General features: G+C 41.1%; 1 protein-coding gene across 1 annotated transcript in view; it reads right to left on the bottom strand.

Moving 5' to 3' along the window:
- vsnl1a (visinin-like 1a) overlaps positions 1–15,636 on the bottom strand; it is a 29,723-nt gene that overhangs the window by 5,962 nt on the left and 8,125 nt on the right. Inside the window, exon 3 of the mRNA XM_058076715.2 lies at positions 322–537. Within this exon, the coding sequence (XP_057932698.1) occupies positions 322–537 (216 nt within the window). The remainder of the gene's footprint in view (positions 1–321; positions 538–15,636) is intronic.

The following is a 15,636-nucleotide window of genomic DNA, read 5'->3' as shown; positions in this document are numbered from 1 at the left end:
GGGGGGGGTGTTATTTTTACAAAATAACAAACACTAAAGACCTTAGGAAGTGAGGACTTTCTTGATGAAATTGACCGCTATTCATGGTACCATGAGGGCCGTTCCGCTTCTGACCTCTGGGAGGCGTTCAAGGACAAGAAAAGCTCACACAGTGTGGATGGTTTTGGACCTCCCTCCCCAAAAAGCCCCACGCTTGAAGGCAACATATGAATTGGCCTGGAATATCTGAGACATCCAGCAGGTTTCCCTGCTTTCACACTAGGGGGGTAAATTTGGGTGGGGTAGTAGGGTTGGGGGGGGGGGGTTGATTCCGTTCAATACCTCAATAATCTCCAACATCTCCACCCGTGTTATTTTGCCGTCTCCATCCAGGTCATACATGTTGAAGGCCCAGTTGAGTTTCTGCTCAAAGCTGCCCCGAGATGTGATGGACAGCGCACAGATGAACTCTCTGAAGTCGATGGTGCCGTCGCCGTTTTTGTCGAAAGTCCTAAAGGCGTGCTGGGCGAACTTGGACGCGTCACCGTAAGGGAAGAACTGTAGCCAAAAGACACAAAATGTGTTCATTTCAGTTGTAGACATTAATAAACAATTGCAGCTCATCTTCCTGCTGGAAAATGTTGAAGTGAACTGACTTCGGAGTCTGCGATGTTGTTTGACTCTGCTTGAGAGAAAAGTGAAAAAAAACATAAAATGTGAATGACTGTCTCACAAGACGACGTCCAGCCACTCACACACAGAGATGACCGAGGGTGGAATTGAACTCGGGTCTCCTAGCTGTGAGGCCCTCGCACTAATCACTCCTCCGCCATGCAACGTAAAAACATCTTATTTTCTCTTATTATGTCTACTATATTGGGTAATATGAGTATAAAGTTCACTATAGGGGTGTTACTTCATGTCTAGAGGGCTTTAAAATTAATTAATTAATTAATTCATTCTTTCATTCATTAATTTTCTCCCGCTTATCCTCACGAGGGTCACGGGTATGCTGGAGCCTATCCCAGCTGTCTTCAGGAGAGACGCGGGGTACACCCTGGACTGGTGGCCAGCCAATCACAGGGCACATATAGACAAACAACCATTCACACTCACATTCATACCTATGGACAATTTGGAGTCGCTAATTAACCTAGCATGTTTTTTGGAATGTGGGAGGAAACCGGAGTACCCGGAGAAAACCCACGCATGCACGGGGAGAACATGCAAACTCCATACAGAGATGGCCGAGGGTGGAATTGAACTCGGGTCTCCTAGCTGTGAGGCCCTCGTACTAATCACTCGTCCGCCATGCAGCGTAAAAACATCTTATTTTCTCTTATTATGTCTACTATATTGGGTAATATGAGTATAAACTTCACTATAGGGGTGTTACTTCATGTCTGGAGGGCTCTAAAATTCATTCATTAATTTTCTCCCGCTTATCCTCACGAGGGTCGCGGGCATGCTGGAGCCTATCCCAGCTGTCTTCTGTCGAGAGGTGGGGTACACCCTGGACTGGTGGCCAGCCAATCACAGGGCACATATAGACAAACAACCATTCACACTAACATTCATACCTATTTGGAGTCGCTAATGAATCTAGCATGTTAGCATGTTCGAAGAGGAAACAGGAAGAAGACATGGCGTCGACTGGAGGAGGATGGAAGCAGCGATGGAAGGAAGCCATCCCAGCCCCTTTTAACTAAGCGCCAAGTTACGAAACACGTTGTGTTACGTAAAATCATGAGAGAGAGGAAAAAAAAATTGGGACAAGAGAGGGAGGGAATGCGACTGTGAGATTTCCGCCATCTGAGCGTGCTCGCTGTTCGAAGCCCAGCATGGCAGCAGATGGCGAGGGGTTGGCATTTAACAAGAGATGCCTTCCACCAAATTTCCTTGATTGAGGACGGTAGAGCGTGTGATCGTGTTCACATTATTCATGTTTTTCTCATAAACAGTTTGTTCACTTCCTGTGTCAAGGAAATAACATCAACAAATAGGAGACGCAAATAAAAGGAGGAGTTAAAGAAATGAATTGAATACATGAAAATGTAGAAAGAAATGACAGCGAGGAAGAAATTTCATAAAATCCATTTAAATTTCAATTTATTATCAATGTAATTTATTAATCAATAATAATAATAATAACAATAATGAAGGCAGCTGGGATAGGCTCCAGCACCCCCGCGAACCTCGTGAGGAAAAAGCGGTAGAAAATGAATGAATGAATAATAATAATAATAATAATAATAATAATAATAATAATAATAATAATAATAATAATAATAATAATAATAATAATAATAATAATAATAATGAAGGCAACTAGGATAGGCTCCAGCACCCTCCGCGACCCTCGTGAGGAAAAAGCGGTAGAAAATGAATGAATAATAATAATAATAATAATAATAATAATAATAATAATAATAATAATAATAATAATAATAATAATAATAATGAAGGCAGCTGGGATAGGCTCCAGCACCCCCACGAACTTCGTGAGGAAAAAGCGGTAGAAAATGAATAATAATAATAATAATAATAATAATAATAATAATAATGAAGGCAACTAGGATGGGCTCCAGCACCCTCCGCGACCCTCGTGAGGAAAAAGCGGTAGAAAATGAATGAATTAATAATAATAATAATAATAATAATAATAATATTAATAATAATAATAATAATAATAATAATAATAATAATAATAATAATAATAATAATGAAGGCAACTAGGATGGGCTCCAGCACCCTCCGCGACCCTCGTGAGGAAAAAGCGGTAGAAAATGAATGAATTAGTAATAATAATAATAATAATAATAATAATAATAATAATAATAAGAAGAAGAAGAAGAAGAAGAAGAAGAAGAAGAAGAAGAAGAAGAAGAATGAAGGCAGCTGGGATAGGCTCCAGCACCCCCGCGAACCTCGTGAGGAAAAGCGGTAGAAAATGAATGAATAATACTAATACTAATACTAATACTAATACTAATACTAATACTAATACTAATACTAATACTAATAATAATAATAATAATAATAATAATAATAATAACATGAACAACAAGAATGACAACAATAATAACAACAATAATAACAACAATACATGCAAACTCCACACAGAGATGGCCGATGGTGGAATTGAACCTTGGTCTTCTAGCCGTGAGGTCTATGCGCTAACCACTCCCCCGCCGTGCAGCCCCGCTTTTAAGTTTCTTTACTTTATTTGCGTTTTATTTAACCTAAATGTCAGATCATTTGGTTTGTCCCGTTCATTTTTTTTCTACTTTCCGGGTTGTTTGATTCGCTCAAAGGAGTAGCCGGGCTGCAAGGCACAGCTGGCTTGCTACAAGCTAACATCAGCGGTAGCATGAGCCGGAGAAGAAGACACATGCAAAACACACACACATACACTGTTGTTAAGCACGAACATAAAAAGCCTCGATAATCAGGCTGCAAGCTGGCATTGGGTACCGATCCCAGCACTTTGGCGAGGGATCGGCAGAGAAGGGGAAAAAGGAGGAGGAGACACTTGACTGGTCGCACTTCAATGGAAGCCATTTCTCAACGTTGGAGAAGCGATGAATAAATTGGAGCGCTCGCATTGCTGGCGAAATCTCACAAAGAAGAAGCTCATCAGGAAGTGAGAAAAAGGATTTAGCAAGTTTGGGTTGAAAATAAACCCCCCCTTTTAGCAGCAGCCCCCCCCCCCCTCCCCGGCGTTCCCGTTTGTGTTTGCCTGCCTGCTCTTCAGATAACGACTAAGCTGGACAGACATCTTGCGGCTTAAAAGCTTGCAGTGATGAGCTCGCGAGGGGTCAGGATTTTTTTTTTAAAAGTGGTGATTTTCCCGTTATTCCATGTGCATTCTGTTGCAGTTTAGGGAGTTGCGCTTTGCATGTAACTGGATTATATTCCGCTGGAGTTATCTATCTGGAAACCAAAAAAAAAAAAAGGATCAAATTCAGCCAAATTGTTTACAAAAAAAAATAAAATACATAATCCCCTTTGAATGAAACCGATCTCCGGTTTAAGCGATTTAAATCTCTTTTCCTTCACTGAGCTTCTTGTTGGAATATGTTTAGACTTTTTTTTTTTACCGTGAACTTTGTTTTTTGGAGCTGCGGTTCAATTCGGGTCCTGACGGCACTTTGACACGACTCAAAAAGCGTTAATGTTTTGCATGCATTTGTGACTAAAAATATAGATTGCAAAAAAAAAAAGGCTTTTAGTGACACCAGACCAGTGATATCAACTATTGGTGGTCTGTGTCAGAAACATCAGTAAAATAAAATAAAATAAAATAAAATAAAATAAAATAAAATAAAATAAAATAAAATAAAATAAAATAACATAAAATAAAATAAAATAAAATAAAATAAAATTTAAAAAACAAACAAAAAACTTAAATTATATTCGGAAAGCAGGAAGTGAACAAATGTAACAGTTGATGTTTGCTAAAAAAAAAAAAACCTGGGCGGCATGGCGGTCGAGTGGTTAGCGAGGGTTCAATTCCACCCTCGGCCATCTCTGTGTGGAGTTTGCATGTTCTCCCCGTGCATGCGTGGGTTTTCTCCGGGTACTCCGGTTTCCTCCCACATTCCAAAAACATGCTAGGTTAATTAGCCACTCCAAATTGTCCATAGGTATGAATGTGAGTGTGAATGGTTGTTTGTCTATATGTGCCCTGTGATTGGCCGGCCACCAGTACAGGGTGTACCCCGCCTCTCGCCCGAAGACAGCTGGGATAGGCTCCAGCAATGAATGAATGAATGAAAAAAAATTATATTATATTATATTATATTATATTATATTATATTATATTATATTATATTATATTATATTATATTATATTATATTATATTATATTATATTATATTATATTATATTATATTAGATTTGATTATTTGCCCAAAGACAGCTGGGATAGGCTCCAGCAATGAATGAATGAATGAATGAAAAAAAATTATATTATATTATATTATATTATATTATATTATATTATATTATATTATATTATATTATATTATATTAGATTAGATTAGATTATATTAGATTAGATTAGATTATTTGCCCAAAGACAGCTGGGATAGGCTCCAGCCCCCCCGGCACCCTCGTGAGGATAAGCGGTAGAAAATGAATGAATGAATGAATGAATATTATATTACATTACATTACATTGCATTGCATTGCATTATATTATATTATATTATTGTTATTATGGTTATTATTGTTATTATTGTTATTATTGTTATTATTGTTATTATTGTTATTATTGTTATTATTGTTATTATTGTTATTATTTTTATTATAATTAAAAGATTTCTATTAAAAATCTTTTTCATAGATTTTTTAAGATTTTTTTTATTTCTATTTCTAATAAAAAAGTATGATTATGTATTTGATTGTATTGTTATTCTTTGTTATATTATCATTTATATTATCAGTATATCTATGAATTTTCCTTATAGTTGGAGTTTGCAACTTTGTCCCTATGGTTGCTGTGAAATCCTGCTGTTATTATAAGCAGAAACCAAGGCCGACCCCCCCTTATATTATTTTTCTATTGGTCCTCCTGCTCTATCTATCTACTGTATGTCAGTTCCAGATGATGCCCGGCGTGTCACCAGAGGGCTTTGTAGATGTAAATATCGTCGTAGTCTCATGCTTGACTTTACTAACATTATCAGACGCAGTGAAGCCCCGTTTGGAGAAAACCCCGCAAGCCCGAACCTCGGGTTGACTCCACTGGCCGTCGGTGCTTACGGTTATTTACATTTCTTTGTCCGAGCATCGTGTCTTTGCCGCATCACTGAGCAGAGTGCGGAGGCTCGGGAAGGAGAGAGGACGGGAATGTGTGTATAATCCATTGTAGGGGAATTTAACATGTGTGATTGTGTGTGTGTGTGTGGGGGGGGGGTCCGCGTGAGAGGGGACGGAGTTTGTGCTCGTTCTTACATAAACCCACAGTGACATGCAAGGCAGAGGGTGAAACTCAGCCGGCGCATTGCTATTGTTGCTGCTGCTGCTTCCATGGCTCCGGGATGTCCACACACACATGCATGGAAACACATGAATACGCTAACGACAACTTTAGGCTAGCTAGACAAAAAATTTGGAAACATTTTGGAAATCGAACCAAAATGCCTTCCTCACTCACGGTGCAACAAAACAAAAAAATAACACAAGTATGTGGAGCACACAATGTCACTCCACAGGGATAAATGATTGCATGCTAATACACAAAATCCACTCCACACTTGGCCAGCCAATCACAGGGCACATATAGACAAACAACCATTCACACTCACATTCATACATATGGACAATTTGGAGTCGCTAATTAACCTAGCATGTTTTTGGAATGTGGGAGGAAACCGGAGTACCCGGACAAAAAACCCACGCATGCACAGGGAGAACATGCAATGGCCGAGGGTGGAATTGAACTCGGGTCTCCTAGCTGTGAGGCCCTCGCGCTAATTACTCGTTTGCTATGCAGTGTAAGAAACATATTATTTTGTCTTATTATGTGTACTATATTGGGTAATATGAGTATAAAGTTCACTATAGGGGTGTTACTTCATGCCTAGAGGGCTCTAAAATTCATTCATTCATTCATTTTGAACCGCTTATCCTCACGAGGGTCGCATGAGGTGCTGGAGCCTATCCCAGCTATCTTCGGGGCAAGAGGCGGGGTACACTCTTGGACTGGTGGCCAGCCAATCACAGGGCACATATAGACAAACAACCATTCACACTCACATTCATACCTATGGACAATTCGGAGTCGCTAATTAACCTAGCATGTTTTTGGAATGTGGGAGGAAAACCGGAGTACCCGGAGAAAACCCACGCATGCACGGGAAGAACATGCAAACTGGAATTGTGGAATTGAACCCTGGTCTCCTAGCAGTGAGGTCTGCGCGCTAACCACTCGACCGCCGTGCCGCCCACATTAAAATGTTTTGAAGCTTAAAAATAGCTAAACAAACCCAAATGCAAATACAAGACCGACCTCAATCTCTTAACACAGGTTGCTGTTGTGGCTGGAACCCACTCCAAGCTAAAACTCAACTCTGAAGCACTGATGTCACTTCCTGTCCCCACCCCGCCACTCTTATTTGGTCATATTATATCTACTATATGAAGTAATATGAGTGTAAATGTGATTATAGGGGTGCTATTTCATGTCTAGAGGGCTCTAATTATGTTCAAACCCATATAGTAATGAAAATATTAGATTTATACATAAGTCAAGTCTGCATGATAAATAAGGGATTACAGTATATGCCTTTTTTTGCCAGGATACCAACAAAACTGAAGATATTGAGTGGAATCAGGAAGTTATTGACTGTAAAACTGCGGCAAACTGCAACGATCAATCATCCACATATGAACAATTCCCTTTTGGATTCGAACTCTGGGTTTAAGAACATAACAACATAACAACCATAACAATCATAACAACCTAACAAATGCCTACAATATTCGCACCCTATTTCCTGACTGTATTCTAAATCAGATACAGACGTGCAGCCAAGCAGGGCATCGAACAGTGTGACTCATCGCTTGGCTGCCAGGTTTGGCAGGTAGACCCGGCCGGGGGGGAGGGGGGGGTGGGGTTTTGCGCTCCGCTCCTTGTGACGCACTTTGAAGTCAGGCGAAAGTAAGGAAGAAGACGACGATGGGTGAGGGTGTTTTGCTTGCCAGCTGTGAGCCCAGGAAGTACGTATGTGTGAATGTGAATGGCAATGTAAAAAAATACATTCACAGCATAATAATCACCTTCTCTCGCTCATCCGGGATAAAGACCCGTGTGACATTGAATGCATCAGTAACACGCAAAATAAAGTATCCTGGATGTCTACAATGTTATTTATACATTACCCACTACTGTCATTCATTCATTCATTCATTTACCGCTTTTCCTCATGAGGGTCGCGGGGGGGGCCGGAGCCTATCCCAGCTGTCTTCAGGCGAGAGGCGGGGTACACCCTGGACTGGTGGCCAGCCAATCACAGGGCACATATAGACAAACAACCATTCACACTCACATTCATACCTATGGACAATTTGGAGTCGCTAATTAACCTAGCATGTTTTTGGAATGTGGGAGGAAACCGGAGTACCCGGAGAAAACCCACGCATGCACGGGGAGAACATGCAAACTCCACACAGAGATGGCCGAGGGTGAAATTGAACTCGGGTCTCCGCGCTGTGAGGCCCTCGCGCTAATCACTCGTCCGCCATGCAGCGTAAAAACATCTTATTTTCTCTTATTATGTCTACTATATTGGGTAATATGAGTATAAAGTTCACTATAGGGGTGTTACTTCATGTCTAGAGGGCTCTAAAAGTCATTCATTTTCTACCGCTTATCCTCACGAGGGTCGCAGGGGTTGCTGGAGCCTATCCCAGCTGTCTTCAGGCGAGAGGCGGGGTACGCCCTGGACTGGTGGCCAGCCAATCAGAGGGCACATATAGACAAACAACCATTCACAAACAACCATTCACACTCCGCAAACTCCACACAGAGATGGCCGAGGGTGGGAATTGAACCCTGGTCTCCTAGCTGTGAGGTCTGCGCGCTAACCACTCGACCGCCGTGCAGCCCCTTAAAAACTCCTTTTACATGAATTTGTGAGGTACATCACAGACACACTGTGACACAATAATCTTACTACTCGAGTTCAATTCCACCCTCGGACAGCTGGGGTAGGTTCCAGCACCCTCCGTGACCCTCGTGAGGAAAAAGCGTAGAAAATGAATGAATGAATGGATAAAGGTGACTATAGGGGTGCTATTTCACGTCTGGAGGGCTCTAATAATATTTAAAAACTGTATTTAGAAGGTTTTAAGCAGAGTTTCCATGCTCTAACCATGAAAATATTGTATTAATAATCTTACAACTTGAGTTCAATTCCACCCTCGGACAGCTGGGATAGGCTCCAGCACCCTCCGCGACCCTCGTGAGGAAAAAAGCGGTAGAAAATGAATGAATGAATGAATAAAGGTGACTATAGGGGTGTTATTTCACGTCTGTAGGGCTCTAATAATGTTAAAAACTGTATTTAGAAGAAGAAGAAGAAGTTTCCATGCTCTAACCATGAAAATATTGCATTAATAATCTTACTACTCGAGTTCAATTCCACCCTTGGACAGCGGCTCATTCCTCCCCAGCCACCACCCCCATACCGTGACGTCCAAATACTTTCTGTGTCCCTTGTGATCAGCTGACAAACGTTTCCTCACGGAAACAGGCTGTGGGCCAGATGATGTCAGCATCTGTCTGTCTCTCCAGCTACCTTTCCATTTTTGTGTTTGCTGAAGCGTTTGTGTGGTGAGGCCATTGGAAAACACACACACACACACACACACACACACACACACACACTCACATGCTGGCCTGAATATAGACACATGGATGGATTCCGCTCTGTTGTGATGCATTGCCTGGAGGCTTTTCCTCTTCATGGGCGTTGGATGTTTGTGCGACAATAAAAGCAGTCTACCCCATACATTTGTAGCGTTAGCGCATTATAATAGGACTGAATATATGTAGTTTGTTGTTTCAACTACTTACTGGTCTGCCAGGGAATAAGAAGATGTAGCAGCAGGTATCAGTGTTGCAACCCTCATACCTATGGACAATTTGGAGTCGCTAATTAACCTAGCATGTTTTTGGAATGTGGGAGGAAACCGGAGTAAACCGGAGAAAACCCACGCATGCATGGGGAGAACATGCAAACTCCACACAGAGGATGGAATCGAACTTGCGTCTCCTAGCTGTGAGGCCTGCGTACTAACCACTCGTCCTATAGTTAACATTCATTAATTCATTCATTTTCTACTGCTTATCCTCACGAGGGTCGCGGGGGGTGCTGGAGCCTATCCCAGCTGTCTTCGGTGCGAGAGGCGGGGTACACCCTGGACTGATGGCCAGCCAATCACAGGGCACATATAGACAAACAACCATTCACACTCACATTCATACCTATGGACAATTTGGAGTCGCTAATTAACCTAGCATGTTTTTGGAATGTGGGAGGAAACCGGAGTACCCAGAGAAAACCCACACATGCAAACTCCACACAGAGATGGCCGAGGGTGGAATTGAACCCTGGTCTCCTAGCTGTGAGGCCCTTGCGCTAATCACTTGTCCACCATGCAGCGTAAAAAACATCTTATTTTCTCTTATTATGTCTACTATATTGGGTAATATGAGTATAAAGTTCACTATAGGGGTGTTACTTCATGTTTAGAGGGCTCTAAAATTAATTCATTAATTCATTCATTTTCTACCGCTTTTCCTCACGAGGGTCGCAGGGGGTGCTGGAGCCTATCCCAGCTGTCTTCGGTGCGAGAGGCGGGGTACACCCTGGACTGGTGGCTCAGCCAATCACAGGGCACATATAGACAAACAACCATTCACACTCACATTCATACCTATGGACAATTTGGAGTCGTTTAGTACCGGAGTACCCGGAGAACACGCAAACTCCACAAAGAGATAGCCGAGGGTGGAATTGAACTCGGGTGTCCTAGCTGTGAGACCAGCGCACTAAACACTAATACACCGTGCAGCCTCAACGATAATTTTTTGCACAAAATTTGTCATCCTGACAAGCCTAACCAATACAAATTGTGCTGTTGATGTGCTAAAGTTAAAGTTGTCACGTCTTGTTTTTGTACATAATGTACATTCAATGTGGACATAAATAAAGTGACAGACAGCACAGAAGGAATTGAATAAAAAAAAAAAGTGAGAACAGAATGTACATTCAACCCAAACAGTACATTTAGACATTTGTATCTCACGCTGTACTTAGCACCTTGGTAAGATGTGGGGGGTGTGGGGGGTGTGGGGTGTTGTGGACTGAAAGGTACTGACAAGAAACAGAACACAAATGAGAATGATGGAGAGCGGGAATAAATAAAGAGATGTACTGCAGGTACACAGGTGTTGCCTCATCAATGTCATGCATGCATGCATGCATGCATGCAGAGCGAGGACACCCACTTCCACACTTCCACACTTCCACACTTCCACTCACATTGTCACACAATGTGACTCCATTTTTTACTAATGACTAATAAATAATGCACACTCACACTTTGCGTACTTTTCCCGTCGTAAGCTTTCAAGCCATCTCCCACACCCTCCCACCAAACGACAGCCACCCACCATCCCTCACCCCCCCATCGCTGCACCCCCCCCCCACACACATGCACGAAGTAGAGTCACTTTTCACAGGAACAATCTGTCCCGATAATGTGAGGTCACAACACACCGTTTTTTTTTTTTTTTTCTTCCCATAATTTGTGAGACTAGATTTACTGGTCTGCTAGGGAATAAGAAGATGTAGCAGCAGGGATTAGTGTTGCAACAACTTAGTAACTGCTGCTACATCTAGCAATGATTTAGACCCCTTCAGATTGTCGATGCATCCATCCATCCATCCATCCATCCATCCTCACGCATGAAAATATTCCGAACTTCCTTAACTCATACATTAATCCTCCATCCTCATTCCCAGCAGTCTATCCCAATGCGTCAATAATGGGATTCTCCCTGCAACCTACAAGACACTGTTAGATCTGCATTGCTTTTTTTTTGCTTTTTACAATTTGTGAGACTAGATTTACTGGTCTGCGAGGGAATAAGAAGATGTAGCAGCAGGGATTAGTGTTGCAACAACTTAGTAACTGCTGCTACATCTAGCAATGATTTAGACCCCTCCAGATTGTCGATCCATCCATCCATCCATCCATCCTCACGCATGAAAATATTCCGAACTTCCTTAACTCATACATTAATCCTCCATCCTCATTCCCAGCAGTCTATCCCATACATTTGTCAGGTTAGCGCATTATAATAGGACTGAATACAGTAGACGGCGGCGTAAGTCTGCCTTCTGAACACCGTGGTCTGCTAGAAAAGAAGAAGATGTAGCAGGAGGGTTCAGTGTTCAAGATGACTAGCGAATTTTTCTGGTGTTATTATATCTGGACTGCTATTCTCAACGTGCTCCTTTCCAACAGAATTGATTAAAAACAAACATGCGCAATGCATCATGGCCACTTCATCAACCTTGTAAATAGAAGGTGAGCTCGAGTCTCCTAGCCGTGAGGCCTGCGCGCTAACCATCCTCCACCGTGCAGCCCTCGGGATGGCTTATTTTCTGTTTTTAGGTCAACTATGTTGGGGAATACGAATGTAAAGGTGACTGTAGGGGTGTTATTTTATGACTAGAGGACTCTAATGACATTAAAACAGATTTTCTATGGTCCAAATATAGGGAATCTCTACAAAGTAGGGATATTTAGCATAGTTAGCATAGTAAAATATGATTGTAGAGATGTCTAAAGGTAAAGTAACACCCCTATAGTCACCTTTACACTCCTATTACGCAATACAGCAGAAATTCATTTCTTCAATCTAGCATGTTTTTGGAATGTGGGAGGAAACCGGAGTACCCGGGAGAAAACCCACGCATGCACGGGGAGAACATGCAAACTCCACACAGAGATGGCCGAGAGTGGAATTGAACTCAGGTCTCCTAGTTGTGAGGCCCTTGCGCTAATCACACGTCATCTTATTTTCTCTTATTATGTCTACTATATTGGGTAATATGAGTATAAAGTTCACTATAGGGGTGTTACTTCATGTCTGGAGGGCTCTAAAATGATATAATGTTATATCAAAAATATTTAGAAGGTTAGAAACAGTTTTTTTTGTGCCTAAATATCTAACTTTTTGGAATGTGGGAGGAAACCGGAGTACCCGGAGAAAACCCACGCATGCACGGGGAGAACATGCAAACTCCACACAGAGATGGCCGAGGGTGGAATTGAACTCGGGTCTCCCAATTGTGAGGCCCTCGCGCTAATTACTCGTCATCTTATTTTCTCTTATTATGTCTACTATAATGTGTAATATGAGTATAAAGTTCACTATAGGGGTGTTACTTCATGTCTGGAGGGCTCTAAAATGTTATAAAAAATATTTAGAAGGTTTTTGTGTCTAAAATATAAGTTTTTGGAATGTGGGAGGAAACCGGAGTACCCGGAGAAAACCCACGCATGCACGGGGAGAACATGAGAAACTCCACACAGGGTGGAATTGAACCCTGGTCTCCTAGCTGTGAGGTCTGCGCACTAACCACGAGACCACCGTGCCGCCCTCTTCATAAACAACAGCCGATTAACATTCATTCATTCATTCATATTCAACTCCACATAGACATGGCCGAGGGCGGAGCCTATTAACAGATAAAAATCCTTTTCTTACACAAAAAAAAAAAATGCAGAATCAAAACCCTCTTAAATGTAAATGTAAAGTGTCTCAACATATGTGCTCTGCTATAATTGTGGCGATTATAAGTTGTAAGGCCACGATGGCAAGATTTGCCTCTTTCCTCTCTGGCTGTGCTCTGATGCGTGAGCTCCATTGGCATTTAAAGGAAGTGAACTTGCGACCTCGGTGCCCGTGCAGGAGAGTCTTATGTAACTACAGCACCCTCTGGCATTTCCTGGCACCGGTGGTAAAAGATTCATGCTTTATTCTTACACCGATTACAATGCGGGCTGGCATGGGACGTCTGATTCATGCTACAGCAGGGGTCTCAAACACGCGGCCCGCGGGCCAGATGTGGCCCGCAGGACACTACTTTGAGGCCCCCGCCTTGATATGAAAGTTTAATGTGCAAGTTTGATACGGATGCTGTATGGTATCATGTACCCAGAAAAAAATATTACTTTTGATTAATGTTCATGTTAAAGGTTAAATAACTGTTAATAGTTATCCTCCCGATCCGTGTGGAAGTGGTACGTTTTTGGCTATTTAAGTTGAAAGGAAATAACTTGAAAGGCTACCGTTTAGGTCGCTAGCTCTCTAAGTTTGCGAGTTAGCATGTGTCTCAAGACGCTGCAGTTGCGCAATATGTTGTAAATAAAAAGAGTATAAATGTGACTATAGTGTTTTGTCATGTCTACAGGGCTCTAATAATGCTTTGTTCATTTTAATCTGAAAAAAAAAATTGTCTACCCACCAACTATATGTGGTTTCTTAAGTTTTTATTATTTGTCATTTTATTATTATTATTATTTTATTTATTTATTTATTTATTACTGATTGATTTATTGATTTATTCTTGATTTGTTTATTTATTTTTCATCTTATTTTGTGTAGAAAAATAAAAAGTAAGATATTTGAGAACAGTGTAATGTTTTATCAGAGCTTTTCTTGTAGAAAATTGGAACCAAAGCAAAGTTTTTTAATTTTTTTTTTGTTTTTAATAAATGCATTTTTTTTTTTTTTTTGAAAACCTGATGCGGCCCAGTCTCACCCAGACCGGAGCTCCATTGCCCCCCCTCCAAGTAAATTGAGTTTGAGACCCCTGTGCTACAGGATGCTCATAAAAAAAATGCTTCAATGAAGCAAACTCGTTAATTCTGCTCATGCTTTTTTCCATTCATGACGACGTGCAATTATCGCAATCTGCTTATGCCTTGTGTCAAATGATATTTTTCTCTAAAACGGACATGAATAATCCTCATCAAAAAACCTCCGAGCGGCGAGGCTGTAAATGACTATCGCTGTTATTTTGTCACAATGTCTCTTATGTCTGAATTCATCCCTGTTTACAAGACTAAATGAATAAGGCATTGTATAAATTCACACCCGCTGCTTAATGAGATACGCTGGGCGACATAATAGCGTGAGGATGAGGAGATGCTCATCTGATAGCCTCTGTTGCTTTTCTGCCCGGCGACAGTCATAACGAATAGAAACGTGCCAATATGTCTTATCGAATGTGGCTAATAACGAGGATTAATATTTTCTTTATTTGGATGATCCACTCATCTTGTTAGTAAACCTTATTTGTCGAAGTTAATCAGAAGGCTAAGGATGTTGTGATAATATAGCTGACGTTAGCTTGGTTTAATGACGTTACATTGCGATCAATTGGAACATAACAAAGTTGGGAATCAAACAATATTCATATTTTGATGGTAAAGGTTGCCGACCCCTGACTTGGTCGCTTCATGAAACACGGTTCGATAGAATAACGGCAAACAAAGCGAGACACTGGTCAGTCAAACAGTCACTTTGTGTCCGTGGGGGGGAGGCGGGGCCGCTAGCATACACACAAAGAAAAAAAAGTGGCCCTTCATGAGGAGAAATGCAAGGTAACTTAGTGGAAGTCAAAAGGGAAAAAGATGCTTGTCACAGCCCCCCATGAAGGAATATTAATAATTTAGCAAGGGGGGGGCATCAACAATGAATCAGTGTATTGAATTTATCAAAAGTAGGAGCAAAATCTACATATCAGGATGCAAGCCATTGCATAAGAAATGCTGCTTTTTAATAGAGTTGAAAAGCCAGAAATGCTGCATCCGTCTAAGAGACAGCACAATGCACTCGTTATTTCGACTTTCTATCTCATTATTATGACTTTTTATCTCGTTATTTCAACTTTTTATCTCGTTACGTAGACTTTTTATGTTGTTATTTCGACTTTTTATTTTGTTATTTCAACTTTTTATCTCGTTATTTTGACTTTTTATCTTGTTATCTCAACTTGTTATCTCATTATTTCGACTTTTTATCTCGTTATTTTGACTTTTTATGTCTTTGTTTTGACTTTTTAATCT

This window comes from Doryrhamphus excisus, linkage group LG11 (assembly GCF_037039965.1).
Source record: "Doryrhamphus excisus strain RoL-2023G ecotype Guam linkage group LG11, RoL_Dexc_Guam_v1.1, whole genome shotgun sequence".
In the NCBI taxonomy this organism is placed as follows: domain Eukaryota; kingdom Metazoa; phylum Chordata; class Actinopteri; order Syngnathiformes; family Syngnathidae; genus Doryrhamphus; species Doryrhamphus excisus.
Note: the sequence above shows the minus strand (reverse complement) of the source record. Positions and strands in the feature narration are given on the sequence as shown.